The sequence below is a fragment of the Leopardus geoffroyi genome, chromosome D1 (genome assembly GCF_018350155.1).
Source record: "Leopardus geoffroyi isolate Oge1 chromosome D1, O.geoffroyi_Oge1_pat1.0, whole genome shotgun sequence".
NCBI lineage: Eukaryota > Metazoa > Chordata > Mammalia > Carnivora > Felidae > Leopardus > Leopardus geoffroyi.
Genome location: NC_059329.1, coordinates 88,558,130 through 88,584,607, shown reverse-complemented (window position 1 = coordinate 88,584,607; position 26,478 = coordinate 88,558,130). Strand labels below are relative to the sequence as shown.

At 41.1% G+C, this 26,478-nt stretch overlaps 1 protein-coding gene and 1 long non-coding RNA gene across 2 annotated transcripts in view; one reads left to right on the top strand and one right to left on the bottom strand.

Moving 5' to 3' along the window:
• CAT (catalase) overlaps window positions 1-26,478 on the bottom strand; it is a 36,168-nt gene that overhangs the window by 1,066 nt on the left and 8,624 nt on the right. The window contains exons 2-12 of the mRNA XM_045484923.1: window positions 21,516-21,687; window positions 20,324-20,434; window positions 18,993-19,123; window positions 18,392-18,496; window positions 17,424-17,549; window positions 14,461-14,652; window positions 13,859-14,011; window positions 10,698-10,836; window positions 7,720-7,850; window positions 1,874-1,981; window positions 70-153 (exon numbers count right to left, since the gene is read on the bottom strand). Of these exons, the coding sequence (XP_045340879.1) occupies window positions 70-153; window positions 1,874-1,981; window positions 7,720-7,850; window positions 10,698-10,836; window positions 13,859-14,011; window positions 14,461-14,652; window positions 17,424-17,549; window positions 18,392-18,496; window positions 18,993-19,123; window positions 20,324-20,434; window positions 21,516-21,687 (1,452 nt within the window). The remainder of the gene's footprint in view (window positions 1-69; window positions 154-1,873; window positions 1,982-7,719; window positions 7,851-10,697; window positions 10,837-13,858; window positions 14,012-14,460; window positions 14,653-17,423; window positions 17,550-18,391; window positions 18,497-18,992; window positions 19,124-20,323; window positions 20,435-21,515; window positions 21,688-26,478) is intronic.
• On the top strand, window positions 21,316-21,599 carry LOC123601578. The gene is made up of 2 exons (XR_006714171.1): window positions 21,316-21,419; window positions 21,454-21,599. It is a non-coding gene; the product is annotated as an uncharacterized LOC123601578 (long non-coding RNA).

Here is a 26,478-nt window from a genome sequence, read left to right as displayed (position 1 = left end):
AGGAAACCAAACTATGCCTCGTCTAATCCAGGATACCCTTCCTCTACCTCCAGGCTGCACTGGGCTCACCTTTGGTTTCTCAGCATTGTATTTGTCCAAAAGAGCCTGGATGCGGGCGCCATAGTCAGAATGGACATCACTGAAGTTCTTGACCTGAAACCAAATGAAAATGATGTAAATATTACCCGAGCCCCTAACAGGCCAGACCCCGGCGTCCGGTTCACGGTGTTTACTCGTTGGGAAGAAAGGAAGGGTAGAACCACACAGGGTCTACCCACACAGGGTAAGATTGGGGCGGGGTCTGGGGAAAACCCTGGCCCATACTGGCTGAGCAACCTTGGTCAGTCATTCCTCTGAGCTTCAGTGTGCACTCCCCATAAAATGAGTGAGATAATTAAGCCTACCTCACAGCACATTATAAGAAAAACACATACGAGGTGAGCTGCGCTAACGACATGTGATGAATTGACCTCAGAGTGGCTCGAGTCCTGGTGATTCGTGTACAGAAATGGGCCCAGACGCTACCTGCATTTTAAGTGACGTGCACAAAGACACTGGCACCTGCTGGGCAACTCCACATACTTCAAGCAGGAATTCCTCCCCGGGGGCTGATCCTGAGCAGACAGCAGGAGGTGGGGCACCGGGGACCCACATGAAGCCTCCCGGCTTCGGCGCATGTGAGACAAGAACGCCAAGGGTCCAAGCCCAGTTCTGCTACTTCTACACTGCCTCACTCGTTCTCATCAGTAAGAGGAGCTAAAACCCGTACCCCCTTATCTCACAGAGCAACTGTCCAGCTCTCTGCTGCAGGTGGCAATAATTAAATAGTGCCTCAGGAATTTAAAGGGTTATTTTCCATACACTCACTTGTCAAAGACAGTTAAAGACACAGAACTTTGCCTACAGAGAAAGCGCCCGGCCTGCTGGTGGTACCTGTCTCCAGGCCTTTGAACACATCCCAAGAGAGCTGCCGGCCAGCTGCTCCTTTGAACAGAAAAGCAGCAACCACGAGACGAGGAAACTGGGGTTGCCTAAATTTATGTGAAGCTTAGCCCTGCAGCTGGCCAGAAAACTGCCAAGTGAGAAGGCTCCGTGTAGCACAGTGAACTGCCATCAGAAATACCACGGCACCTCCGCTCAGAAGTTCAGCCTGAGTTTTGGAAGCAGCTCAGTTTTCCCCAGAGAGCATGGAAGTTTCTAGTTGCTTCTGAAGGAGGGTTAAGTGTCATGACACCCAGACAGGCTTCACGATATAAAGTTGCAATCTGTATCTCTCACCTTCTTTTTAAAATTTTTAAGTTAATTTTTTTATTTTGAGAGAGAGAGAGAGAGAGAGCGTGGACATGTGCACAAGCGGGGGAGGGGCAGAAAGACAGAGGGAGAGAGTTCCAAGCAGGCTCCACACCATCAGTGCAGAGCCCGATGCAGGGCTTGAACTCACAAAATATGAGATTGTGACCTGAGCCGAGATCAAGAGTCAGACACTCAACCAACTGCACCACCCAGGCACTCCTCTTACCTTCTAAAGTCTAAGAAAAATTGTGGCAGGACCCACATTTTTATATAGGACAGTACTCTCTTGAACAGAATTTGGGTGCAGTCAATAAAGAGCATAGGAGAGAATTCACCCGAACTCAACTAAATTATTATACGCTAGACAAGGAGCTAATGGATCAATGGATACACCATACTCACTGGAGATAAAACACAGAGAAAAGGATCAGAGGTTGGCTGGGGATTAGTATTGATTTTTTTTGAAGTCCAATTAGCTCAAGTACAATAAAAATGACACTTCCTTTTAAGGGTTCTTTCACACAGCTGCACTCTTTTCGGCCAGCAGATGTCACCCGTCGGCTTACAAAGCGTGACTCACCGCTTTCTTCTGGATGAAAAGTTGTGCATCTTTCAGATGGCCAGCAATGTTCTCACACAGGCGTTTCCTCTCCTCTTCATTCAGTACCTTCGTATAGAAGGTCCGCACCTGCTCAGTGAAAATGCACAGGGCAGAGAATCAAATAACCAGTTTATCATGAACAAAACTCACCCGATGGGCCACTTGTGAAATGAAAAAGTAAGACTTCTTATTGGCATAAGAATGAAAACGATTTTAGAATAGAGGATAATTTAAAGTTCTAGTTAAAATTGTCATTTGTGCGGAGTTCCTCACTTTTTTTTTGTTTTATTTTAAGCAAAAGAGAAAGAATTCAGTTGATCAGAGCCCACAACTGCTTCTTCACAACGTCCTTCTTCGTCAGTGTTTGTAAATCTCTTATGAACAGAAAACCATACAGTCTACAATTAAGAATCCCACCACACCTTAACACTGCCAAGTCCAAAGTGTGCAAGCTGTCATCACATAGAAACTCAGCACAATACAACCTTTGTTCAATTCCCACAGAACCACAGAGGAAAAAAACTCTAATTCATTAATATATATCCTTAGTTTTTCAGAAGCCAAGCTTTCTTGGAGAAGACACAGGGTGCCTGGGTGGCTCAGTCAGTTGAGCGCCCCACTCTTGATTTCAGCTCAGGTTGTGATCTCAGGGTCATGGGATCGAGCCCCGCATTGGGCTCCACACTGAGTGTGCAGCCTGCTTGGGATTCTCTCTCTCCCTCTCTCTCTGCCCCTCCCTGCACTCCCTCTCTCTAAAATAAATAAAATGAAAAAAAAAAATTTTTTTATGAAGATACATGTTAGTAATGATATTTTGTTTATATTATTGAGCTCACCTCTAAAATTAGTATCAATAGATTAAAATGGAAAATTGGAGCTTAGTATTGGTATAGGAGCCCTAATGGACTTTGTTCATTTCTGAAATCAACCATTTAAAGGTAATAGCTATGATTTGATTCTACTATTTCATTCATTCAATCAACCGATACTTATTTATTGAGTACCTTTAATGTACCAGGCACTGTTCTATGCACTTTATATTAATGTTTATAAAGTTAAAAAAAATCCCATTATCCAAAATATCAAATTCATAAAATGTCAAAATGTTCCTAGCTTTTCTAAATATGTTATCAAATATCAAGCCATAAAAACATTGTTTAAAAATTTGAGCAAAGTTTACGTTTGATACCAAAGTTTAAAAATCTGACTTTTGATAAGAAGACAGTCCAATCACAGTACTGCATTATGGGGATTTTCTCAGATCTCTCCCTCAATTCACTAATTCTCTCTTTAGCTATATCTAACATATTGCTTAATCATCCACTGAGTCCCCATATCCATTAAATTCTTATTTGAAAAATTGTACTTTTTGATCCTAAAAATATCTATTTGGATCTTTCTTAAATCTATTTGTTTTTGTTTCCTCACATCCTATTCTTATCTTGTAAATCATATTCCTTTCTGTATCTCCTTGAATACTGTATACATGCTTATTTTAAAGCCCTTTTAGATTCTTCTATAATGTACAGGATTTTTCCATCTATTGCACGTGCAATTTCTCAGGGCGATGGATTTCCCTATATGTACTGTAATTTTTCCCTGTGACTCATGTCCAACAGGAGTTTTCTGCACAACCAACTGTATCCAAGTTATGAAGGTGTCTTGTGATATTTTCACCATCTCTGCAGAAGCCTAGCAGGGTTCACTGACCCACTGTCTCTCACTTCAGGGCTTCTTTATGGTTCTAAGTGGAACAAGAATACAGAGACCTCACCTGAGAGGAAAGGAGCAGAAGAGTGGGACCCCCAATTTCTCAGGAAATCTAGGGCCCACATGCCACAAGCTGCAACCTCAGTCAGTGGATAGTTTGTTCCTGGCGGTTCCTGGCTCTCACCATGTCAAGAGCCCAATTCTAGCTCTCTGCAACGCAAGGAGCCTGAAGCCTAAGCTCCTACCCCCCTTAAGTCATAAATAGGGTCTGGTTACACACCGTAATATATATACCTTCAATGTTCACACACTGTTGTTATTCCTAGAGATTTAATTTTGTTTGTCAGCTCAACTACTTTTTAAAAAAATTTTAAATCTAGCATGTCTATGTGTGATGAGTAGAAGTAAGGCATCCTGTGTCCCATCAATCACCATCAAACTGAAAGGAATTTGGTCCTGCAATTTCAGTAGTGTGCTGGAGCCCGCTTGCTCATGAGGGCATATTGTCATCTTTTTACAAATTTTGTGACCTGTTCACCATAGCCGTTATTAAAAATTCAATTACATAAACTTACAATTAAATAAACTATATTACAAACAAAGATAATAAACTCCTGGGTTCCTGGGTGGCTCAGTCGGTTGAATGTCCGACTTCGGCTCAGGTCACGATCCCACGGTTTATGGGTTCAAGCCCCGCACTGGGCTCTTGCTGACAGCTCAGAGCTGGGAGCCTGCTTCCAATTCTGTGTCTCCCTCTCTCTCTGCTCCTCCCCTCCTTGCACTCTGTCTCTCTCTCTCTCTTTCTCTCAAAAATAAACATTAAAAAAAAATTTAAAAAAATAATAAACTCCCAAAATGTATGATTTCCCAATTAATACATGTAACCTATGCTCCTGAGGTTATTTGTGTCTGCTGTATCTCTACAGTGGAAATACTGAACACCATATCCCAATGCCACAGATTCAGTGACATCATGTTGCTAGCTTAAAATCAGCTCCAGGGAATATCTTCATCAAGAAAATTGACAAGCACTATAAACCAGGGTTTCCCCTGCCCGCCCCGCACACAACTGCTAATATTTATCAATACACCACTGAATAAAAACCATACAAAAAACTTGTTTGCCTAGGATCTGGCTGGTCTAGCTCCAAGAAGTTTTTTAAAAGGTACATGTACAAACAGAGATGAACAGCACCCCTATCTCATCATGCGGACAAGACAACTGCAATGTAAACAGTATGTAACCCTTACCATCTAAGCCTGGCTTCAGCATTCACACCACTCAGGTCAAAGGCAGGCTGGGACTTGGAAGTCAAACTGAACAAGTCTCCAGGGTGCTGTGATCTGCATGTTCTTACACCTGGCTTGCAACCACCATCTACAGTTGCTCACTACAGGTGGCACGGACTCCACACATGGGACGGCTGTTCTAATTTATTAGCCAGATAAGGATTCTGAACAGCTTTATCAGCTGCAACACTTTAACCACAGACCTTTGACCAAATTCCCTTTAAACATTTTTTTAAACATTTTTTTTTAATGTTTATTCATCTTTGAGAGAGAAAGAGAGACATAGCATGAGCAGGGGAGGGGCAGAGAGAGAGAGAGACACAGAATCCAAAGCCAGCTCCAGGCTATGAGCTGTCAGCACAGAGCCCAACATGGGGCTCAAACTCGTGAACCACGAGATCATAACCTGAGCCAAAATCAGACGCTTAACCAACTGAGCCACCCAGGTGCCCCCAAAAAACTGGTATTTTTACTAGTCTATACAAAGTGAGAGAATGATTTTTTTTCTTTAGTAAGCTTATTAATTGGAGTATAATACGCCTATAGTAGAGGGCACCAACCATAAGTGTGAGGTTCAATGATTTGTAAGTGAACACACTATGTAACTACCACCCAGATCATTCACACTCAGAAATCTGCCCACTTGTAGTCCCTTTTCCCAGTCACTTTCTTTCCCCTCCAACTGCCTCCCTAAAGGCAGTTCTTTTGACTGCTAATATTTTATTTATATATTTTGAATTTTTTAATGTTTATTTTTGAGAGAGAAAGAGAGACAGAGTGCAAGCAGGAGAGGGGCAGAGAGAAAGGGAGACAGAATGTGAAGCAGGCTCCAGGCTCCGAGCTGTTAATACAGAGCTTGACACAGTGTTTGAACCCACGAACCGTGAGATCATGACCTGAGCCAAAGTCAGATGCTCAACTGACTGAGTCACCCGGGTGCCCCGCCTTCTAATATTTTAACTGTGTTTTGCCAAATGTGCTTATCCAAGCTCTTGTTGAACATTTGGTAACATGAACAGTCCTGTACGTTTCTTCAGGTGCTCATATGTACACATTTCTATTGGGTTCCCACACAAGAGTGTACTTTACTAGGTGAAAAGACCCACACGTGTTTAGCTTTAATGGATCCTGATACACAGTTCTCTGAAACAGCTGGACTAATTTACACTCACAGGAGAGTTAGAGTTGTTTCTCGTTCTCTTAACACTTGGAATGGGCAGTCGTTTTAATTCTAGACATCCTGGAGCATATGTAGTGCTATCTCTTTGTGGTTTCATTTTACATATCCCTGATGACTACTGAGATAAACCACCTTTCGTATGTTTTTCAGTCATTTGCATATCCTCTTTTGTGAAGTACCTATTCAAGTCTTTGCCCATTTTCTATTCATTTGTCTTTTTCTCACTGCTCTGTAGAAGTTCTTTACATATTCTGGACATGAGTCTTTAGTTAGATGAAATGCAAATATATTCTCTCACTCTAGAAGCCACTTACTATCTAAATTAATTTTTGCAGACATTGTATTAGCTAGTTTAACACTGGAATAGGCCTCATGCAGGCAAAATTCTTTGAGAGGCAGGGATTGTATTATAATATACTTGGTAACACCTGCCTCACCAAGAATAATGCAGTTACCACAAAAGGCTTTTAGAAGGTGTTTAACTTCATCTAAATGTGGTTTATATCCTACTATAATTTCTTTATTATATACACATATCTATGTATACACATGTGCCTTTCAAATAAAGGTATCTCCACAGTGAATAAATTCATGTATTTCAGTATCTTTTACTTGGAACCCACATTTATAAACTGAGAAACTAGATATAGGTCCTATTCTAAGTTTATACACTAAGTTTAACACCAGCGACCCAAACAGAGCTCTTAAGGCAACTGGACTCTTTAATTTCATTCTTCTCTTGTGTGAGGTATAAGTTGTACTGGGCACGTTAATGAGGAGGCTGCTCTATAAAGTCAAAGGGTCTCAGTGCATCCACAGAGAGAACAGCTCTTAGGCAGCTACAGGGGATTGGAAAGAGGGTGGGTACTTGACCAAGGTCAGTCAACCATAGGCTGGCCAAAGGCCAATGATGCAACCTGAAGTGAAAAGATCAGTCAAATCAATCAGACTTCCTCTCTCCAGAAACTGATATATAAATATTGAGAGACAGAGAGAGACAGAGAGAGAGAGAGAGAGAGAGAGAGAGTGAAAAATGGTAAAAAAAAAAAAAAAAAAAAAGTGATACATGGAGAAAGAAGCCATAAAGAAGGTTAGGCCATGGTCAGAGAAATGTTAGAACAGAGCTATGAGGTGGTGAGGAGAAACTCGGGAGGACATGGTAAGAATAAGAAATTAGTTCTAGAAAACAGAAGACGACAGGTGGAAAGCAGTGGAGTAACATGAACAGGGTGCCCTATGGTGGAAACATGCATACTTTTGCTACCGAGGCTCCTAGAGCTATTGTGAATCAAGTTCCAGCCCCTTAAATCTAGGCTGTCCTGCCCATCTTCTTAGATGTGGTTGTACTTATTTGCCTTATTTGCCCATCTCTTACCTTCTTATGTGTCACTGCTTCCCCAACGGCCCCCACCTATAACCCCTTCAATAAAATTTGGGGGAGCTGAAATGAGTCTCCATACCTTGTACTGAAAGAGCATAGCAACACAGCTCTTCAACTCCATCTAATAAAGGGACTGATTTATGATTAGGGATGTCTTCCATGAATTCACTTTAAGACATATTAGACACTTTAGGAGGGGGAAATATGCAGACACTAACAAGAAACTGATCTAATGACTCTCACAGCTGACAAAGGAGTCATTACCTGAGTGACATTGTCTTCATTGGCACTGTTGAAGCGCTGCACATCCGGAGAACACCGGCTGCTATGTTCGATGGCACAGCGCTGTTCTTGGGGGGCACTAAAGCTATTGGGGTAATAATTTGGAGCACCACCTTCAAAAAAAAAAACCATACGGATTCACTTAGGGAGATGAAAACTGAAGTAAGTCTGAAAACAGTCAATGTGATAAGATATAATTCAAGTGGCAATTACATATACACATATATACACACACATGCCTGCGTATATACACATACAATACATATGCATGCCATGTACCTATTATTTTTAAGGTCTTCTGTTTAGCTACAGGCAGGACTCAGATGCTTAAAGAACAATGCCAGCTTCCAAATGCTCTCACATGGGCGGGCCCACTCTGGGTCTTGCTGAAGAGATCTCAAGGTTGCTTGAACACTTCAAGGGATCTGACCTTTAAAATCCTCTGGTGCTTACCAGTACGAATATATTCATACAGGTTTGATCTGGTCCCCACAGAAGAAGAGACCCAAAGACACATTTCAAATCTGAGAGTTGCATTTGGGCTTGAGCTCAATTCAAACACCAAATCACAGAATTCTTGGGAGCAACTGAAAGTTGCTCTGCTCCTTCAATCTACAGACACATAAACGGAGCCCTGAGCTGTTAACTGCCTGCCGCATGGTCACGTGGTAATTAGTGGCAGAGCTGGTGTCGGGGATCTTTTTTGTGCCTTCCACTGTAGCACACACCATCTTCCCATTTCCCATTCCAAAGCTCTCCTTCACCCTTCCTTCAAGGTTTTTAAGATTCTCGAAGTCTCTTTCCTTTATTGACTCTGACTTTATTCAGCTCTAGCTTCACTTTCGCTTCCCTCCACAGATGAATAAAAAAGGGTTCTCAAAAAAAATTTGGTATTTCAGGTATGTCAGCACTCATTTATCTAGACTTCTAGAAAAAATAAGGATAAAATGCAATCAGAACCTATTTTACAACTTCTGGAATAAATGAAAAGGCTTTTCTTTTTCATTTTGGCATATTTACTTTCCTACCTGCTTTGACTGGTATTAGCCGAAGCTTGAGTTACCTGAGCACATGCTGCCTAAATAGGAGTGGCCTAGAAACATATTAAGTGTTCTGAACAAACCACTCTGAGCTTGGAACTTTAACCAGCTCACTGCCAGAACAGATTATCTAGAGTGAATAATCAAGATGCACCTGTACATGACACTGATCAAGGTACCAAGTGCACGTAGGAAGAAGGAAGGCATCATACTATTACGGAGCCCAATTACTAGCCCTTGGAAGTCATTCTAGGCGAGCTCCATCTATATCAAAGGTGTTGTGCTCCAACAACCAGCCACTACAGTGGTCTTCTGCATTTAGAATCAGCTCTTTGAAATGTGCCTATTTGGGTAATTTTAAAATTCTATTTCCAAATAAGTTCCGACCTTTACTCAAAGTAGGAGTTGTCTTCAAGTCTTTGACTACTGGGAACAATTAAGCTCTTTCATCAAAACTCAAGAGCACAACCCAAATGCTTGGCTTTTAAAACTGGGCAAAGGGTGTGTCAAAATGTAGCCTTAAGTAGTTTTTTCATACATATGCCACTATAATGGTAAACAAGAATGATAAACATGAAACAGGTACCAATTAATGAAGTTCTGAAATCTACATGAACCTCTCTGATATAGGTAGTCTCAATAACAGAAGGACTGAGGAATATGAAAGAAAAAAAATCACTTTAGAATAAAAATACAGAAGACAGATACAAGGAAGTAACAATTACTTTGGGTAATAACACACCCCGTTAGCCCTATAAACCTCAGAAAGCAAAAGTATTGCAAACACCTAATATAATCAGTTAGTGAGTAAATAAACTTGTTAAATACATAGAAAAGGCTTAGTCATGATGATAACAAATGCAAGGCACAAAATCATATAAACAAAATAATCTTAAGTATATAAAAAATAGTCACAGAAAAAAATACAGCAAGAAATACAGCAAAATGCAACAGTTGTGGTCTCTGAGGGCTGGGGCTGTAAGTGCGTTTTTCTTCTCCCTTCTCTTCTTTCCCTTATGTTTTCTAAATTTTCTTTAGGGCACATGTATTACTATTATCATAGAAAAGTCATCTTTGAATATAGACATCTATAGCCATAGATATAAATATAAATCATCAGTAAAATTTCTAAAGGGATCAATGTAAGCAGCCTATTACTAAAATAAATGTGTCCTAAATAGAAAACAAAAAGAAAATTAAAATCTATATTAAGCTAGAAAATATTAAAAGGAAAAAAACATTAATTAAACAGTCTCTAATTAGAACAAGTTATCACAAATAGAGGCTGCTGATACATGGCACCAAAAACAGAAGTCAAAAGAAAAAAATCATAAATTTGAAAAATTAGTTCCAAAAAACAAAATGATGCACTACAGTCTCCTCTCACCAGTTGATTTACATGAATTCAACTACATGCCCTTAGTGAAAAGGGAAGAATGCCTTGATTTACTCTGTCTCCCTTATCTCACCTGCCCCATCCCCTCTAAACTCTAGCTACATTTGCTCCTCCTCAGCCCCGGCAAAGTGCAAAGAGGAACAAGAAACAGGAACTCTTGGCTGTTGCACTTCCAAGAGTCTAAGTCCTAGCGATTTAAGAAACTATCTACTTTGTAAAGTCCCTAAAACCTAACCCCTAAATTGAATGCTACTCGACAACAGCCAGTGTGTGAAGGATTTTCCTCCCTGCCTTTCACTATCAGATGGACAGCAAGTAAAAATGTGAGATGGGAACTGTCAATAAAACCTATCAGATAAAGTATACAGATAAACTTTCCTTGCTTCATAGAGGAGAAGGTCCCCTGGGTCTTCTCCACAGAGCAGGACACGGCAAACCGCTGGCCTGGCATGGCCTCCCCTGCCCTCTCCCCTCTCAGCAGGGCCCTCTGCCCTCCCTGGGCGATCCGAATGTCTTAGGCGTACCCTGATTGTCGACCATGCACATGGGGCCGTCACGCTGGTAGTTGGCCACTCGAGCACGGAAAGGACAGTTCACAGGTATCTGAAGATAGTTGGGTCCCAGGCGGTGGCGGTGGGTGTCAGGATAGGCAAAAAGGCGGCCCTACAGTTACAAATGGAACAGGCATTGGTGCTGTGCAGTAACAAACAAAACAGAAGGGTCTATAAACTTCATTCTCAACTTTGTAGCACAAAGCACTCTGTACCGGGTTACCACAAAACGCTGCCTACTATCCCCTGAAGACAGCAAAGTTTCTTCCCTTACGAAATGAGTTCTCCCTAACTGAACAGCTCTTAATCTTCCACGTCACACAGCGAAACAACTCCAGATTTTCACACCTGTTCTAGGTAAGAACTCCTTTGTTTTCTCAAATAACAAGTTAGCGTCCTGTCTTATATTACTTCCTACTCTCAGAGATGTATCACATCGTAGGCAACTAACTGGAATCTGTGTCCTTTTCACGGTGATCTGGCTTACCACTTTGGATGACCCTTGAAAATTTATTAACGTGACCTTGCTGAAAGGTAACTGAACCCACCGTCCATTACCATACAACCACTACCACCCTCAGACACTCCTCAGCTCCCGTTGGAGTAATTTCAAAGTTCTCCTCACTGGCTCTCCGCTTCCCGCCCCTCCTCCGACAGTATCGTCCTACACACTCCCGCCATAAGAATGGGCCTAAGGCCCCACACCGATTACGTTACTTACCTACTTTAAACCTTTCCTCACTGGTCACCAAGTGGCTAAACAAGTATCACGGTTCTTCCCTACATGTCTCCTCACATGCTCCAAGGCATTAGAACTCACAGCCAATGACTTGAGAAGTTCTGGAAAAACCGGGCTAGGGACTGATATCTTGACTGCGCCCACTACATAAAGCCCTTTCACTTTCTAAACACACTTTTAAAAAACTGTAAAGACAGCACATTGAATATAAAATACATGTTTGCCACAACCACAATGCTGATAGAAATTATATGATTCATTCATATAATTCAATTCACCCATATAATTGCATGGTTTGCATTTATCATCTTTTCTCAGGACTCTCTTCCCAACAGTTTCAATGAAATGGCTTAGACATTTATTTTTTCTTGTTGCAGAGAACATGTATTTGATCTGTGATCCTTTCCCCTGGGCCTAGGCCTCCACCCAATGCTTCAGTGCTCTTCTAATTGTATGACTCGGTGTTGTTAACTGTCTCCATGTCTCACTGTGGTCCCAGAGACCCATGGTGACACGGATTGTGAAAAGAATTTTGATGACATTTGCTCCTCACCCTGTTTCCTCAATACCAAGGCTATGCAGTCTTGGCTCTACCCATGCCAAGTTCATGCCTTGACAAATCCCATTAACCTCCTTCACACGGTCCAGCCACCTTCCAACTCCAGGCAGGGAGGTTGAGGGCCCAGGGTCATGCTGTCTTGGCTTCCTTTCCTTTCCATTTTCAACACAGGCACTTCTGCCTATCCTCTGCACTCTGCTTGGCCTTTCTTCTCTCCTCCCTAACCTTCACTTCTCTCTTGTTCTGTCACCAACTGGAGCGATGCTACTTGATCACAGATCACATTTCTCAAAACGGAAGAAACCTTCTTTTCCTAAAAGGTCTAACTGTACAAACTTCTACTTAAGCACTGAAGTCCCCTCTGACGTATGTTCCATGTACCCAATCCTACGTCTTCTACTTCAGGAAAAAGTGACTGCTTACAGTTTAAATACGGTTCACCATTGTATCTATACTCAGGTCTCTCTCCTGCCCCATTTCATCTCTGTTGAAAACTGAAATCCTATCCATTCTTCAAAAGCTATCTCAAATGATAGCTCATTCTCAAAACTCTGTCATCATCCTCCTAACAGACAAGATTTCTCCTGATTCATGGGGCCTTCTGCTTTATATTATAGTTATTTTCAGTCTTTATATCTGTTATAGCAGCCAGGACAGTTTGCCACACACAGAGGTATTCAATTTATAGTAGTTAAATTGAACTGAAAACGAACAAAAACTTATTTTCTATAAAAGTCCCAAATGTTCCTAATGTCAAATCAAACAAGGTTCTATTAAAAAAAAATACAGGGCACCTTAGCTTGTCTCCATGGACAGTGACTCCTGAACTGGACTTGGACACTTATATAAGAAGCATCCATCTGTCACTATGGTCTGTTCTGGGGTAATGATCTTTAACCCCTGTATCATGGTCAGAGTCCAAAAACACAAGAGATTGATTTACTCACTAATTATTAAACCAATTATTTTCCTACTGATTTCTGGCCCCCCCCAAAAATATTTTTCCCTATTTCTACTCTTTTTTTTATGTTTATTTACTTTGGGCAGGGGGATGGAAGAGGCATAGAGAGAGGGAGAGAGAGAATCCCAAGCAGGTTCTGAGCTGTCAGGGCAGAGCCTGACCTTGGGTTCAATCCCATGAACTTAGAGATAATGATAGGTGTCGAAATCAAGAGTCGGACGCTTAACCAAATGAGCCACCCAGGCTCCCCTACTCTTTCTACTCTTGAAAGAGCATAATGGAAAGTGATTAAAAAAAAAATAGTGAATGAGTAGGAACATTACTGAGACAAATGGTTAAATTAACCCACTGCCTTCAGTCAGTGGCAACAGACATTTAGTTCATAAAAATCATCTCCTGTCTCCTTTTACAGATGGAAAAATTCAAGCATCACCATGGAAGAGGAAATGAATAAAGTTATACTGACCAAGGTGTTATAATCAATTAATAATATTCCCTCCCATCAATTACAGACTGAACAAAGAGTGCTTTACTCTATGGATAGCTGAGGTTTTTCTAATGTAACTTCTTTTAAACTAAGAGACTAAATGTCAAAGTCTTCACATACTGAAAGACTTTACCATGAAATTTGCTTTATACTGTAATACTATAATCTACAAATGCTTCAGTCAGACCCACAGGAACTGAGGAAACTAAGGACCTAGATGAAAATTTAAGTGATGTTTTGGTTAATTCTTCATACAAAAGTCAGGCCAAATTACACAGTGTGTGTGTGTGTGTGTGTGTGTGTCTGTGTGTGTGTGTGTGGGGGGGTGTGCCCATGCATGCATATGTGTGTGCTCCTGCCTCTGAACATCTCAATCCACCAGGTTTACCTGAAGCATTTTGTCAGGGCTGGGCTCAATTCCAGGTGGCATGTTGCTTGGGTCAAATGCCATCTGTTCAACCTCAGCGAAGTAATTCACTGGATTCCGGTTTAAAACCAGTTTACCAACTGGGATAAGAGGGTAGTCGCTGTGAGGCCAAACCTAAAAATAAATGTCATATTCACAATTACCAGACAACCAACTACAGGAAACTAATATAATGAAGCCCACGATAATAAGTGAAAATAGTGATTTTTTTTAATCCAATAAAATGAAAAGAACTTCAACTGAGTACATTGGTTAAATCTTTCACACCAGTTAATGGTAAATATTGACATCTTCCCTGGGCACAAGTACATCAGCTTTTCAAGATCTGCTAATCTTGATTAGCTATTCCCTGCTAATAACGATAGATCAAGCCACCTAGAAGAACTCAGTGAACTCAGCAAACAGGAACTAGAAGTGTGATGCACAGATTAGGAAAATCCAAAGAGGCACCACTGCCATTTTGTACATGACTTCTCTATCATTATGAATGCTTGACTGGAATCTGTAAAATTAGACACAAAGAGACTTAAAAAAGAAAACAATTTGGTTGTCAACGGACTCACCTTGGTGACATCAAATGGATTAAATGGAAAGGTTTCTGCTTCACTGAACGTCATGACCTGGATGTAAAAAGTCCAGGAGGGGTAGTTGCCTGTGGCGATGGCATTGAAAAGGTCCCGGAGGCCATAGTCAGGATCTTCCTGGGAAAGTCGTGCTGCGTCTTCAACAGAAAGGTTTTTGATACCCTGGTCAGTCTGCAGAATCAGAGAAAGAAGCTCACACTGAAATGTACCGGCAAAGTTACGGAACTTTAATCAGTTATGCGTTGAGGAGGATGAGCAATGCTACACAAACACTGGACCTTCCTTGTGACAATTCCACTCTTCAACTCTGATCCAAATATGAATTTATCAACAAGAAATTCCACTTGGTTATCCTCATTCTTTTAAATATGCAGGGATTCTGTAGGTGCATTTCATATTTAAAATTAGTTCTCTCTTTCCCTTTCTGTACCCTGAATTTTTTTAACTCTTAACATATAGTTGATTTTCAACATCTCACCCATAGTAAGAATGCCGTGATAGTGTCTTCAGAAAAGCCAAAAACTTTTTGGTGTAACATATACAAAACATAAAACGTACCACTTTAACCATTTTAAAGTGTCCAATTCAGTACATTTTTTTGAGTATATATCTCAAAATAAAGTTGCCAGGTAATATGGTAATTCTATGTTTGATTTCTTGAGGAACATCAAAATTGTTTTCCAGGTGGCTATTATTTCAATTGTTATACTCATATTACTTTTCAAATCAGAAAAAAAGAGCAAAAAATATTTTTTAAATGAGCAAAAAATTAATAAAAGGACTATCTTTTTTCATGAAGTAATTTTTAACTCCCTGTTTTATAATAGCTCAAATAAATTACTGAGATTATGCTCAGCTAGCATCCCTCCACCTCTACTGTCTTCCTTTTTTTAAAAGAAATCATAGAATCCTAGTTCATACAGCTGAAAAGAACTTCAGTAGAGCCACTCTGAACCAATTCTCTGACTATGAGTAGGCAAAATTAGTATTCTGACTTCCCAAGCAAGCCATTAAAACCCAAATAAGTTAGTCACTGTCACCAGTGTTCCTATTATCACACCATACTGCTCTTCAACAGACTTCCACCTATATCTTATTCTGAAGATCCCCACAAGCCAAGCTTCGAAAGATTTCCTCAGCAAAGTGAACTCTGAAACTCTTTCTATCACAGAAATCTCAAGTCTCTCTAACCAGTGGCAAGACCTGAACTCTTCTTACTATCAGACCAGAAGTACAATCACCTTCCAGATTTAAAACTGGAGGTCACCATCTGCAGATCACCCAGAGAGCGAATCCATTAAATTGTGCAATAATATTGCAATACTTTTCTGATTTTAACTGAATTCCCTTGGGCTCAGAAAAGACTAACCATAGGTCAGAATAATCCAGACTGATACATCCAAGTAGGTCTCAGGCTATCCCAGGGCCCTCTGCTGAAGAGACCCATAAGCAACCCCATCCTTGCAGGATCATGGACAGTTGCTATGATTATCCCAATTTTAGAGTGACAAAGCTGGAGCACAGAGAACTTTCAATAATAGTAGACCAAGTCACAGATATCTAGAAGAGGGAAGAGTTGAATTCAGACTGGTCCAACTACAAAGCCACCACCATGCCGGTGCACCAGACACAATCACTTAGTCTGGCTCTCAGTGAAACTACACCTCTCCTCTTGGCACTTACAAGCCCACAGGGCAACTGTTTCTTAAAACTGTTCCTTGCCAAAGATTATAGATCCAAGTTATAAGTATAAAGAGGGGAGACAGTTTTCCTGTTTGATATACATACATAAGTTGTTCAGATAAAGATTAAAACAGGACAGAAGGAAAGAACAGGTCTTGGGACAGATACCATTAAGAGGGAGACTGCATTTGTCCTCAGTCCACTTCTGTTTGTGCTTATTTTAGCAGTAGTATTTGGAAACATGTTCTTAGGCAACCAGAGATTCTTTAAATAACCTTCTAGAGTTCTCTGAGAATACTGCTTATTGCAACAAATGCCAAGATCATAGTAAGAAAGAAGAGCCCTTTAAAACACTTCAGTTAATCCAAATGTTCTCAAAGCTTCCCCTGAAGGAAAGTTATTTGACATGATTGTATGAAAGTAAATGAAAAAAACCAGAATTTTTATTTTCTTACATTTGTAACTGATTTTAACTTTTTTCCCTATTCAGAATATACCCTTGATAAATGCTAAATAAATGGATGGAGGAGTTAAAAAGTTAGAAGAAATGTTTCTGGAAAGATAGCATCAGACATTGAGAGTAATGGTGAGATTGGTATTACAGACAGGAAGTCCCCATTTCTGCCACTGTCCCCTCCTGGACCACAAAAGGTATCTATGCTCAAATCGATGACTCTGGGCTAGGAAAGGCAAAGCAACATAATACTTTACTGTTTGCTAAGGCTTGACTCTAAACTCCAACAAAGAAGTCTAGAAAGCTAGGCTAAACATGGTAGAAATCTCCTTTCATATAGCATGAAGGCCTGTATTATCTCCTTACATTTGAGCCCAAAACAAAACCTTAGGTCTTCCCTCTCCAGGGAGAATGGATATGCACCTGCCAGCACCAGAAACATTAACCAAGAGAACCAGCATGAAATGAGTATTTTCCCAAATATTTACACATTTCTCCCAGGACCCCAGAAGGAGAAGAGAGCTTGACCGTTGCCAGCAGCTGTGTGTTCCTACTCTCTGGCCACGTGGAAAGAGACCAAAGAGAGCCCACGCGGTTCCCCTAACAGGGCAGCGCACACCTGTTCATTTGGGCATAGCCAACAGAAGAGTCATGGTCCTGATCAACTGAGTCAATACTTCCCAGCCTTCGGAGTGGACATAAGGGAAAGGTGGAAAGGGCCTTGATCTCTGCCCAATCCTCAAGAGAAGTAAGGAGACATGGGTGGTGAGAGCTTTGTCCCCTCTTCCCCAAAGGCAACACGTACCTTATAATGGAATTTGCAATAAACTACCTCTCCACTCGCATTAACCAGCTTGAAAGTATGCGATCCATATCCATTCATGTGCCTGTGTCCATCTGGAATCCCTCGATCACTGAACAAGAAAGAAACCTAAGAAACAGGAAAGTAAATAAAGCCTAAATTTTTTCAGTTTCAATCAAAACATCCTAGATTCTTAAGACATTCCTAAGTTTCCAAAAAAATCTCTTAATGACATGGGACACACTAACCAAGTACCCACAGGAAAGGTTATCATTAGTATCATTTATACAAAATAACAAGAATTTTAAAGCAGAATGATATGTAAATCATTAGCCTCATGGCTCAAAATTCTATAAAGAAAAGCAAAAGCAAATCTGAAAACTAGCTAACTTGTTATTCAAAATCTATTTTAACAGGGGCGCCTGGGTGGCGCAGTCGGTTAAGCGTCCGACTTCAGCCAGGTCACGATCTTGCGGTCCGTGAGTTCGAGCCCCGCATCAGGCTCTGGGCTGCTGGCTCAGAGCCTGGAGCCTGTTTCTGATTCTGTGTCTCCCTCTCTCTCTGCCCCTCCCCCGTTCATGCTCCGTCTCTCTCTGTCCCAAAAATAAATAAAAAAACGTTGAAAAAAAAAATTAAAAAAAAAAAAAATCTATTTTAACAGTAAACATGTTTGGTACCACTTTTCCCTTCTCTCCCTGATAACAAAGAGCTTTACTTCATACTAGAGGCCTTAATCCTTAGTATTGGGAAATATCAATTGATAATGTTTCTAGATCATTTAAGGCCTATGAATGAGGGAAGATGAACAAATGCAGATTATAAAACTCTTCAGGATCAAGCAACCTGAGGAAGCCTCCCAAAAAGAAAGTCAGAAACCAAGTGCAGTAAGATAACCAGCACTGGAGAAATGGCACTACGGGGCATAATTAACAGTGACATGTTCTGATACAGTGAAAAAGGAGAGCCCCCACCTGATGCAGAGACTCAGGGCGCAGGCTCCAGAAGTCCCAGACCATGTCCGGATCCTTCAGGTGCGTTTGAGGGTTTCTCTTTTGACTGTGGATAAAGGACGGAAACTAAACAGGAAAGGAGACAAAAATCCAAAAATCAAGTTTATCGGAGTGATGGTGTCTTACATTATACATTGCCTATTGTTAGGTAAGCAATATAATTGTTATAATTGTTGGATGATAATTCTGAATAGTATAATCCCAGAATTTCACACTGTCAAACCCTAAAACAAAATTTACCCTCTACATGTTCCCAGGACAAAGTGCCTCTTTTCATTCATGGCCTTAATGGGAATAGTCCCATTACATGGAAAACTGGACTATTCCCATTAAGTCAGTGAATCTTGAAGTGCCAAACTGAGGACCAATAGTAATTGTTACTTGATCTCATAAAAAGATACTAAATACAGAAAAATGTGCTTTAAAAGGCAATCCAACCAACCGAAATTCTCTTCTTTCTGCTTTTCCCAAGGCCTCTCCTCAAAGGACAGTCAAAACAGATTGTCTGAAACCAATTTAAATCAACAAACATTTGTAGAGTGCAAGATACTTTATCACCTACCAGTATGGCATCCCTGATGAAAAAAATGGGAGTGTTATTTCCAACAAGATCCCAATTACCATCCTCTGTGTAAAATTTCACTGCAAACCCACGAGGGTCCCGAACTGTGTCAGCTGAGCCCGACTCTCCAGCTAGAAGGTTCAAACGGGAAAAATGAGGCATAAGCCTAAGGTCATAAAAAAACATTAGGATCTATGCTTTCCAACCCACTTCCTAGAAGGAAATCAGTCACTTAAGTGCCTGAGCCATTATTTCTACCACCTGCCAGCCAATTCAGTCCCCAAATTAAACAAAATAATTGAGATTAAGAAGAGAGAGTTTTTGGGGTGCCTGGGTGGCTCAGTCGGTTGAGCGTCCGACTTCGGCTCAGGTCATGATCTCCTGGTTTGTGAGTTCGAGCCCGGTGTCGGGCTCTGTGCAGACAGCTCAGAGCCCGGAGCCTGCTTCAGATTCTGTGTTTCCCTCTCTCTCTGCCCCTCCCCTGCTGATGCTCTGTCTCTCTCTGTCTCAAAAATAAATAAAAAACATTAAAAAAAAAAAAAAAGGAGAGTTTTACATAACTGTAAAAGCTGAAAAGATTACCCACTTAACATAAAATAGTTCAAACAGGTCATTAAAATTTAAATTAAAATAAAGGAAGAAAATAATTGTAAAGATTAAGGTAGTAAACAAAGAGAATAAGTGAGTTGTCAAAATTATGAGGTTAATGTTAAGAAAATGAGTTAAAATATAGATTCTTATTCTTAGCATCATTTATTTTTTGCATCCACAGTATTTTAAAAATGCACAAACACAGACTGAAACAGAAACGGAATTATTCATGCATGTGGTGTATTAAGATGTAGTTGATAGATCTAATTCTTACTCGTGCTACTGAAAAAAATCACTTAACCACTGGAAATAGAAATAGCCCCACCCTGCAAAGCAGATCCTACAGATGAGATTACAGACAATGTCTGTAAAGTGCCCAACGATGAATGGCACGGAGTTAATTCCCAATAAAGGGTAGCTGTTGTGGTTACTGAATAAGCTTCCCACTCCACATTTCCATCTGAGGCAACCACTTGTGGGAAGGTTCTTTCCAAATGTCACAGAATTGCAGTGGTGGCCTCTGCATAAGTGTGATTTCCTAAGACCTCGACAAACAGAATTAAAAGTAACTTCCTGCATGGCTCGAAACAATTGTTCTGCTGTAAAAACCTGGTATAATTTGGAGAAGTGTTTTTTTTTCTACCTTCTAATACGCTTTTCTTGAAATGAAGTTATAAATGCCCAAAATAAGGTACAGGGTTGAGTTACGCAGTGCCAGTCACGCAAACAGATGGACTTACCGACAGTGGAGAATCGAACCGCAATGGGAGTCCTCTTTCCAATATGCTCAAACACCTTTGCTTTGCAGTATTTGGTAATGTCATGAGTGACCTCGAAGTAGCCAAAAGCTCCTAATGAGAAAGACACAGAAACCCTCATCGTGAGACCATCACAGACCACTGGGCCCCCAATAGGCAGCTAGGTGACAAGGGAAGCCGATGGTTCCGGCACTGGCCTTCTGGGAGCTTCTGAGATGATGGGAGAAGGGGAGATAGATGGCCAAACACAAAATGAATGGGGACAAAATGCAAAGTCCTGTTACCACTCAGCGGTAACCCAAGGGCTACACAGCTGGAGCCAAGAAGAAAAAGAGACGAGTGGGGGTGGAAGTAGCAAGTCAAGGCTGACCCAAGGACACAGGGCCTGAGGAGGCCTTGAAGTACAAGTAGGTCCTAGGAGATGAAGAGAAGAACAGGGAGAAGAGGAGAAAACACAGGGAAAGAAAGAATAGGATAAACACAAATAAGACACCACATACCAAAGTCATGATGGAAAAGCCACACAGAAAAAGCTGGAGAGGGATGGAAGAAAAAAAATTAAAAAACTAGAAAGTTCTAACCGGGAGTCCAAGCAAGCAGCTAGGAGAAAAATTTTTTCTTCCTTCCCATCAAGCTTGCTTGTCCAATTGAGTTTTTGGCTTTATTCTAAACAGCACCCTATCTTTTGTTTCTGTAATAAAAGCAAGATAAAAGTTTTCACAACTTTTGGACAAAAAGGAAAAATCACCAGAAATCTACCACCCTAACACAACTATCCTCAATTTTGCACCATTCTTCCCAGTATGTAGCCAATTAGGGCTCCATCTAAATCTAGCTACAATTCCAGAATGCCCATGTCTCTATTTTCATATTTTTATTTCTTCACTAAAGTGCATAATGGAAGAAAAGGAAGATTACTTTCATTTTTAGTAAAATGAAGCATTTTACATATAACGTTCAATCCAGAGAAATAACCATCATTTAATTACGAGCTCCTCTCCTGATGGACATTTTTTTCCCTTTCTCCCAAGAATGGAGATTTGCTGCTTCTATTAAAGAATCCCAAACCCTGTGAAAGGTAAATTTTTTTTTTTTTTTTTTTTTTGTGAAAGGTAAATTTTTAACCCAGGTGTTATGAAACAATCCTTTCACAACAAATAAACATAGCTCTCACCTGCGCCTTTAGCATGCACGACTCTCTCAGGAATTCTTTCCCGGTCAAAGTGAGCCATTTCATCAGTGAAAACCACATCTTGAACAAGAAGAGGTCCCCGGGGCCCTGCTGTAATAACATTAAGTTTATCTCCGATTGGATTACCGGCCCCAGTGGTCAGGACGTCAGGTTTCTAAAGTGAACAAACACAAAAGAACACAAAAGTGTGCAGAGACTCAGTACAATCAAACCATTATTTACACTGCCAGAGGGCACACCGCTTTCCAATTTTTATACCTTCTGCTCCAGCTCTTTTTAAATTTCTTGTCTGAACTGCTGAAATACTACAAGATATGCCATTGCCTGAAATGTATAGGCCAGTCTTGGAAACCCTTGAAAAATCTCAACCCCAATCTGCTAAGAAATCCGCTCTGAAGAGTGGAAAGAAGGCTCACTAGCCTGCCACCTCGCTCGGCCCCTGCTCTAGGTATAGCCACCAGTGGGCTGGAAACCCCCAGATGGGGAACCCCCTAAAGGGATCATATGTGCTCAACACTGAATGTCCAAGTGATAGTAAGAAGATGGTCTCCGGAGAAGCCATGCTGGCTAATGCTTGCGGATGCTTTAAGACTGCTACAGATGTGAAACTGGGTCATCCTGTATGGTGCACTCATATCTCTCAAGCAGCATACACCAGCTATCTCCAATATCTCTTTTCAATTCCAAAACAAACAAACAAAAAAAAACCCAAAAAATTCAATGGCTTTTATTGTCACTGAAAATAAACTGTTGATGGTCAAGATGGATTATAGTATTAACTTGCTAAAGATGTCAAAGGTCCCTGAAATGGGACAGGTTGTTTCACTGTAATAAAGAATTCATTTTAGGGGCGCCTGGGTGGTTCAGTCGGTTGGGCGTCCAACTTCAGCTCAGGTCATAATCTCACAGTTCGTGGGTTCGAGCCCCACGTCAGGCTCTGTGCTGACAGCTCGGAGCCTGGAACCTGCTTCAGATTCTGTCTCTGCCCCTAAGCCACTCACATTCTGTCTCTGTCTCTCTCAAAAAGAAACATTAAAAAAAACATTTTTTTTTAAAGAATGCATTTTAATCCACCCAATTCTTCAATATCAGTTACACTGGAAGCCCCTCAGCTGTCCCTTCTCTGGGACGGGACCAGCAGTATGTTTTAATTAGTGATCCTGAACAGCTCTTAGCATCATCTTGCTTTACGGTCACACACTCTGCTCTTGACCAGAGACAAATGTCTCTCCAATGTCTTCCCCTGGCCTCTGGGAAACCAGGGGAGATGTGTGGGTGAAGCAGAGCTAAGCCACCTCCATTCTAGGGGAACAACTCAAAAAGGTCCAGTGATGGAAGTCCACGATACCAGCTTCCTGTGCCCAGAAAAGCACTATGCACAGAATTTTCGCAAACCTGAAATGGAGTGGATAACTTTTGCTCTCGAGACACACCCGCTCTGAGTAGTAAAATAAACTCAATACCTGTCTCTTCTCTACAAGGGGATATGAGGAGGAGAGGGGTCACTTAAAAAACTATAAAAGTACCATGAGCTCTTTGGGAAAATGCACTGAATAAGAGAGATCTTGGAATCTGCAGAATTAATAAATAAGACTCATACACACACTAGGATTCCCCCCCTGCCCACTGGAGTTCTATTCACATGGAAATAGGAAGAGGCCAACATGGAACCGTGGAGAAACTGTGAGCACTAGGTCCAACTTCCAGCTCTGTGTATGTACTAGCATATTACTTACTATTTCTGAGTCTCAACTTTTCACCTGTAAAATGGACAAGAAACAACTACCTCCTAGAGTTAATGCATGGATTAAAAATGTTAAGTTCATGCCAAATGAGGGCCCCACACAAGGCACACACATGCTAACGTTTTACTGGCTGTGTGAACGTGCTCTGATAACAAAAGCAAAGCATTTTAGGTATCTTTTTCTAACAACCATGGCACACGTGCAGCCATCCATTCAGATTCTCTTACCCTATCCCTTCCTCACCCAGCTGCAAACTCTCCCAAACATAAGAAAGTTTAAGGGTCTAATCAGCAGATACCACCCAATCGTGCCACACTCTCTTTTGAAGATACACATGTACTAATACATGGATACTGTATACTTTTTATAATTATTATTAATTTAAAGTAGAAACTGAGGGGCACCTGGGTGGCTCAGTCGGTTAAGCATCTGACCCTTGATCTGTGTTCAGGTCATGATCTCATCATTCATGGTACTGAGCCCCACTCTGCGCTGACAGCACGGAGCCTGCTTGGGATTCTCTCTCTCCCTCTCTCTCTCTGTCCCTCCCCCCCATTCACGCATGCTCTCTCTCTCTCTCTCAAAATAAATAAGTAAACTTAAAAAAAAATAAAGTAGAAAATGAATCAGAAAAAGGAAGGAAGAAATTGCACAAGTTCACCTTTAGTTGAGACCTAAAACCTTGTTTTTCAACTATGGCTGTTTCAACTATGGCTGTTTTCAACTATGGCTGTCACTGGAATCACCTGCAAAGTTGTTGTTTTTGTTTTTGTCTTAGAGACAGTGAGTGCGAGCAGAGAAGAGGGGCAGAGGGAGAGAATCTTAAGCCTTAAGCAGGCTCCATGCTTAGCACAGAGCCCGATGCAGAGCTCGATCCCACAACCCCGGGATCATGGGATCATGACCTGAGCTAAAACCAAGAGTCAGACACTCAACCGACTAAGTCACCCAGGCGCTCCACCTGGGGAGCTTTTTAATGCATACTGATAGCTGGGTCATCCACCTAGAAATTTCTGATATAATTAGTCCGGATGAGGCCTGGGCATCAGGATTGCTTTGAGCTACCCAGGTGATTCCTAAGTGAAGCCAGGATTAAGAAACACTGACTTAAAGCTTTGGGGTGAACTACAATTAAAATAATAAGAATCTGAGCAAATAATTTGTCCACACCTTCCTGTGCTCTTTTCAACATATAAACATGGCACTAAAGGAAATCTAAAACTATACATAAATAGAGGGGACATCGCATAAAGGAGGAAAGTATGACAGGAGATACAAAGAAGCTCAGGAAAAGGAAAGGTAAACAGGTCAGTGTCACGTACATCCCTCCATCACTCATGGAAGCGATAAAACCACATCACATGTCCCCTCCTATGGACCAGGTCAGAGTGATAGGCTCAAGAATAAAAACTATGCCCAGAGGAGGTACATGCATAGTAAGGTGGATGAATGAATGGCTGAGTGAAGAACTGAAGAATGAGACGGTCTCCCCTGATGGCCCAGACTCATGGAAACTTGGAAGCAGGAATGGCAGAATTTTCCCGCGTTTTGGCCTCCCTCCCACCCTGTGCAAGAATGTCCACCACAACACCGATTGAGCTAAGAAATGAAACCTGGGTTTCAAAGTTACAAATGTAGCACTCAGCCTCTCTTCCTTGCTCTAATAGATCAAAGGCCCTAACTTTTAACAGCTTTCTTCACACACACTAAACAGAAACAACATCACAAGCTTAGAGCTCTAAGCTCTCAGCTTGCTCTGCTAATGGGATGGAGGGTGGCCATTTCCAGTCCAAAGTTAATCAAGAAAGGCAGAGAATCAATGCAGTTGACAGAACTGTACAGAACTCCTAATGTCCCTTTATAACCACCATTTCTGGAGCACCTGCCATATGCAAGGCTTTATCCCAGCTACCTTTGCATAAGTCACCTCACTTAAGCCTCCAATAATCCAGTGAGAGACATGTTATTATTCCCATGTAATGAGTGATCCTGCACGTATGATCAGAGACTTTGACTGATTTTACACAGATTTCAATGTTGGAGCCCAGGTTTACTTGTTACATATAAGAAGCAGGATGGGCAAAGAGATTTCTTCCAACTTGCTGATTATTATCATCATTATGTTGTTGTTGTTGTTGTTGTCGTTGTTGTTTTTAAACTCAGATCACTTTAGAACTAGAAATTTTAATGACAGAAAAGCTGTTAATTGCTGGATAATTCTAAGAGCTCTCTCTCTCTCAGGAAAAGCAGCTTTTGTACCTGTTCAGGTGTTTACACCCTTCTGGCTGCCAATTATTCCTGATATTCATACACGCTTCTCCTGAACCACTCTTCCTGCTCTCACCCCTACACCATCCCTTGAGCTGGGCCAGGGCATCTTCTTGTACCCCACTGAACAAAATCCTTATAACTGCCGGTCTGCTTCACTGTTTTTCCTCTCTAGAGAGTATACTTGTTTTACATCTATATCCCTGATACCTGACACGATGCTGTTATCAACAAGTACACAAAAAAATGCTTGTGGATTCAACGTGTGACTAAATTAAACTATGGGCCAATCCAAAATGGCCAAGAAAGATTATCCCTAAGTAGGAGGAGGAAGCAACAATAGTTTACCTCTCTCCCTGCATCTCCCCTCCCTGAAATAAACAAGAAATATTTGAATTCATAACTTCAAATTCTGAACAAACACCTTCAGACAAATGTTATGAAAACTGCTGCAGAAACTGGTAAAGAAGTACTTTGGCTTGGCTAAAAACTGACACCATGATTAAAAGTAGGGACTCAAAGTAAAATTCCATTTTGGCTTTGCTCTTTGTATCTTTTGGCTGGAGTTAAGCTATGAATGAAGAAATTTTCCTGGGAGGAGTAAGGTTGGCTTTCTCTGATAAAATATTTTATTGATGTAGTTTCCGCTTATTAGTGCCCTCGGCTCACAGAAGGCCCAAGAACTCACTAAATATCATTCTCCTGTTTTTTAATAGATAAAGACTGGTAATACAGTCACTCCCTAACTTTCAGCCCCAAAGGAGTCATAATGACACAGCTTCTCATTCTCAGAGTCCAACACAGAATGTGCCTGATATTTTCTAGAAAATTATTGCTTAAAACACTACATTTATTCAACAAAGGTTCATCAAGTACCTACAATGTGCAGACCCATGTACAGAAGACCGAAGACTGTCTTGGCCCTCAAATTT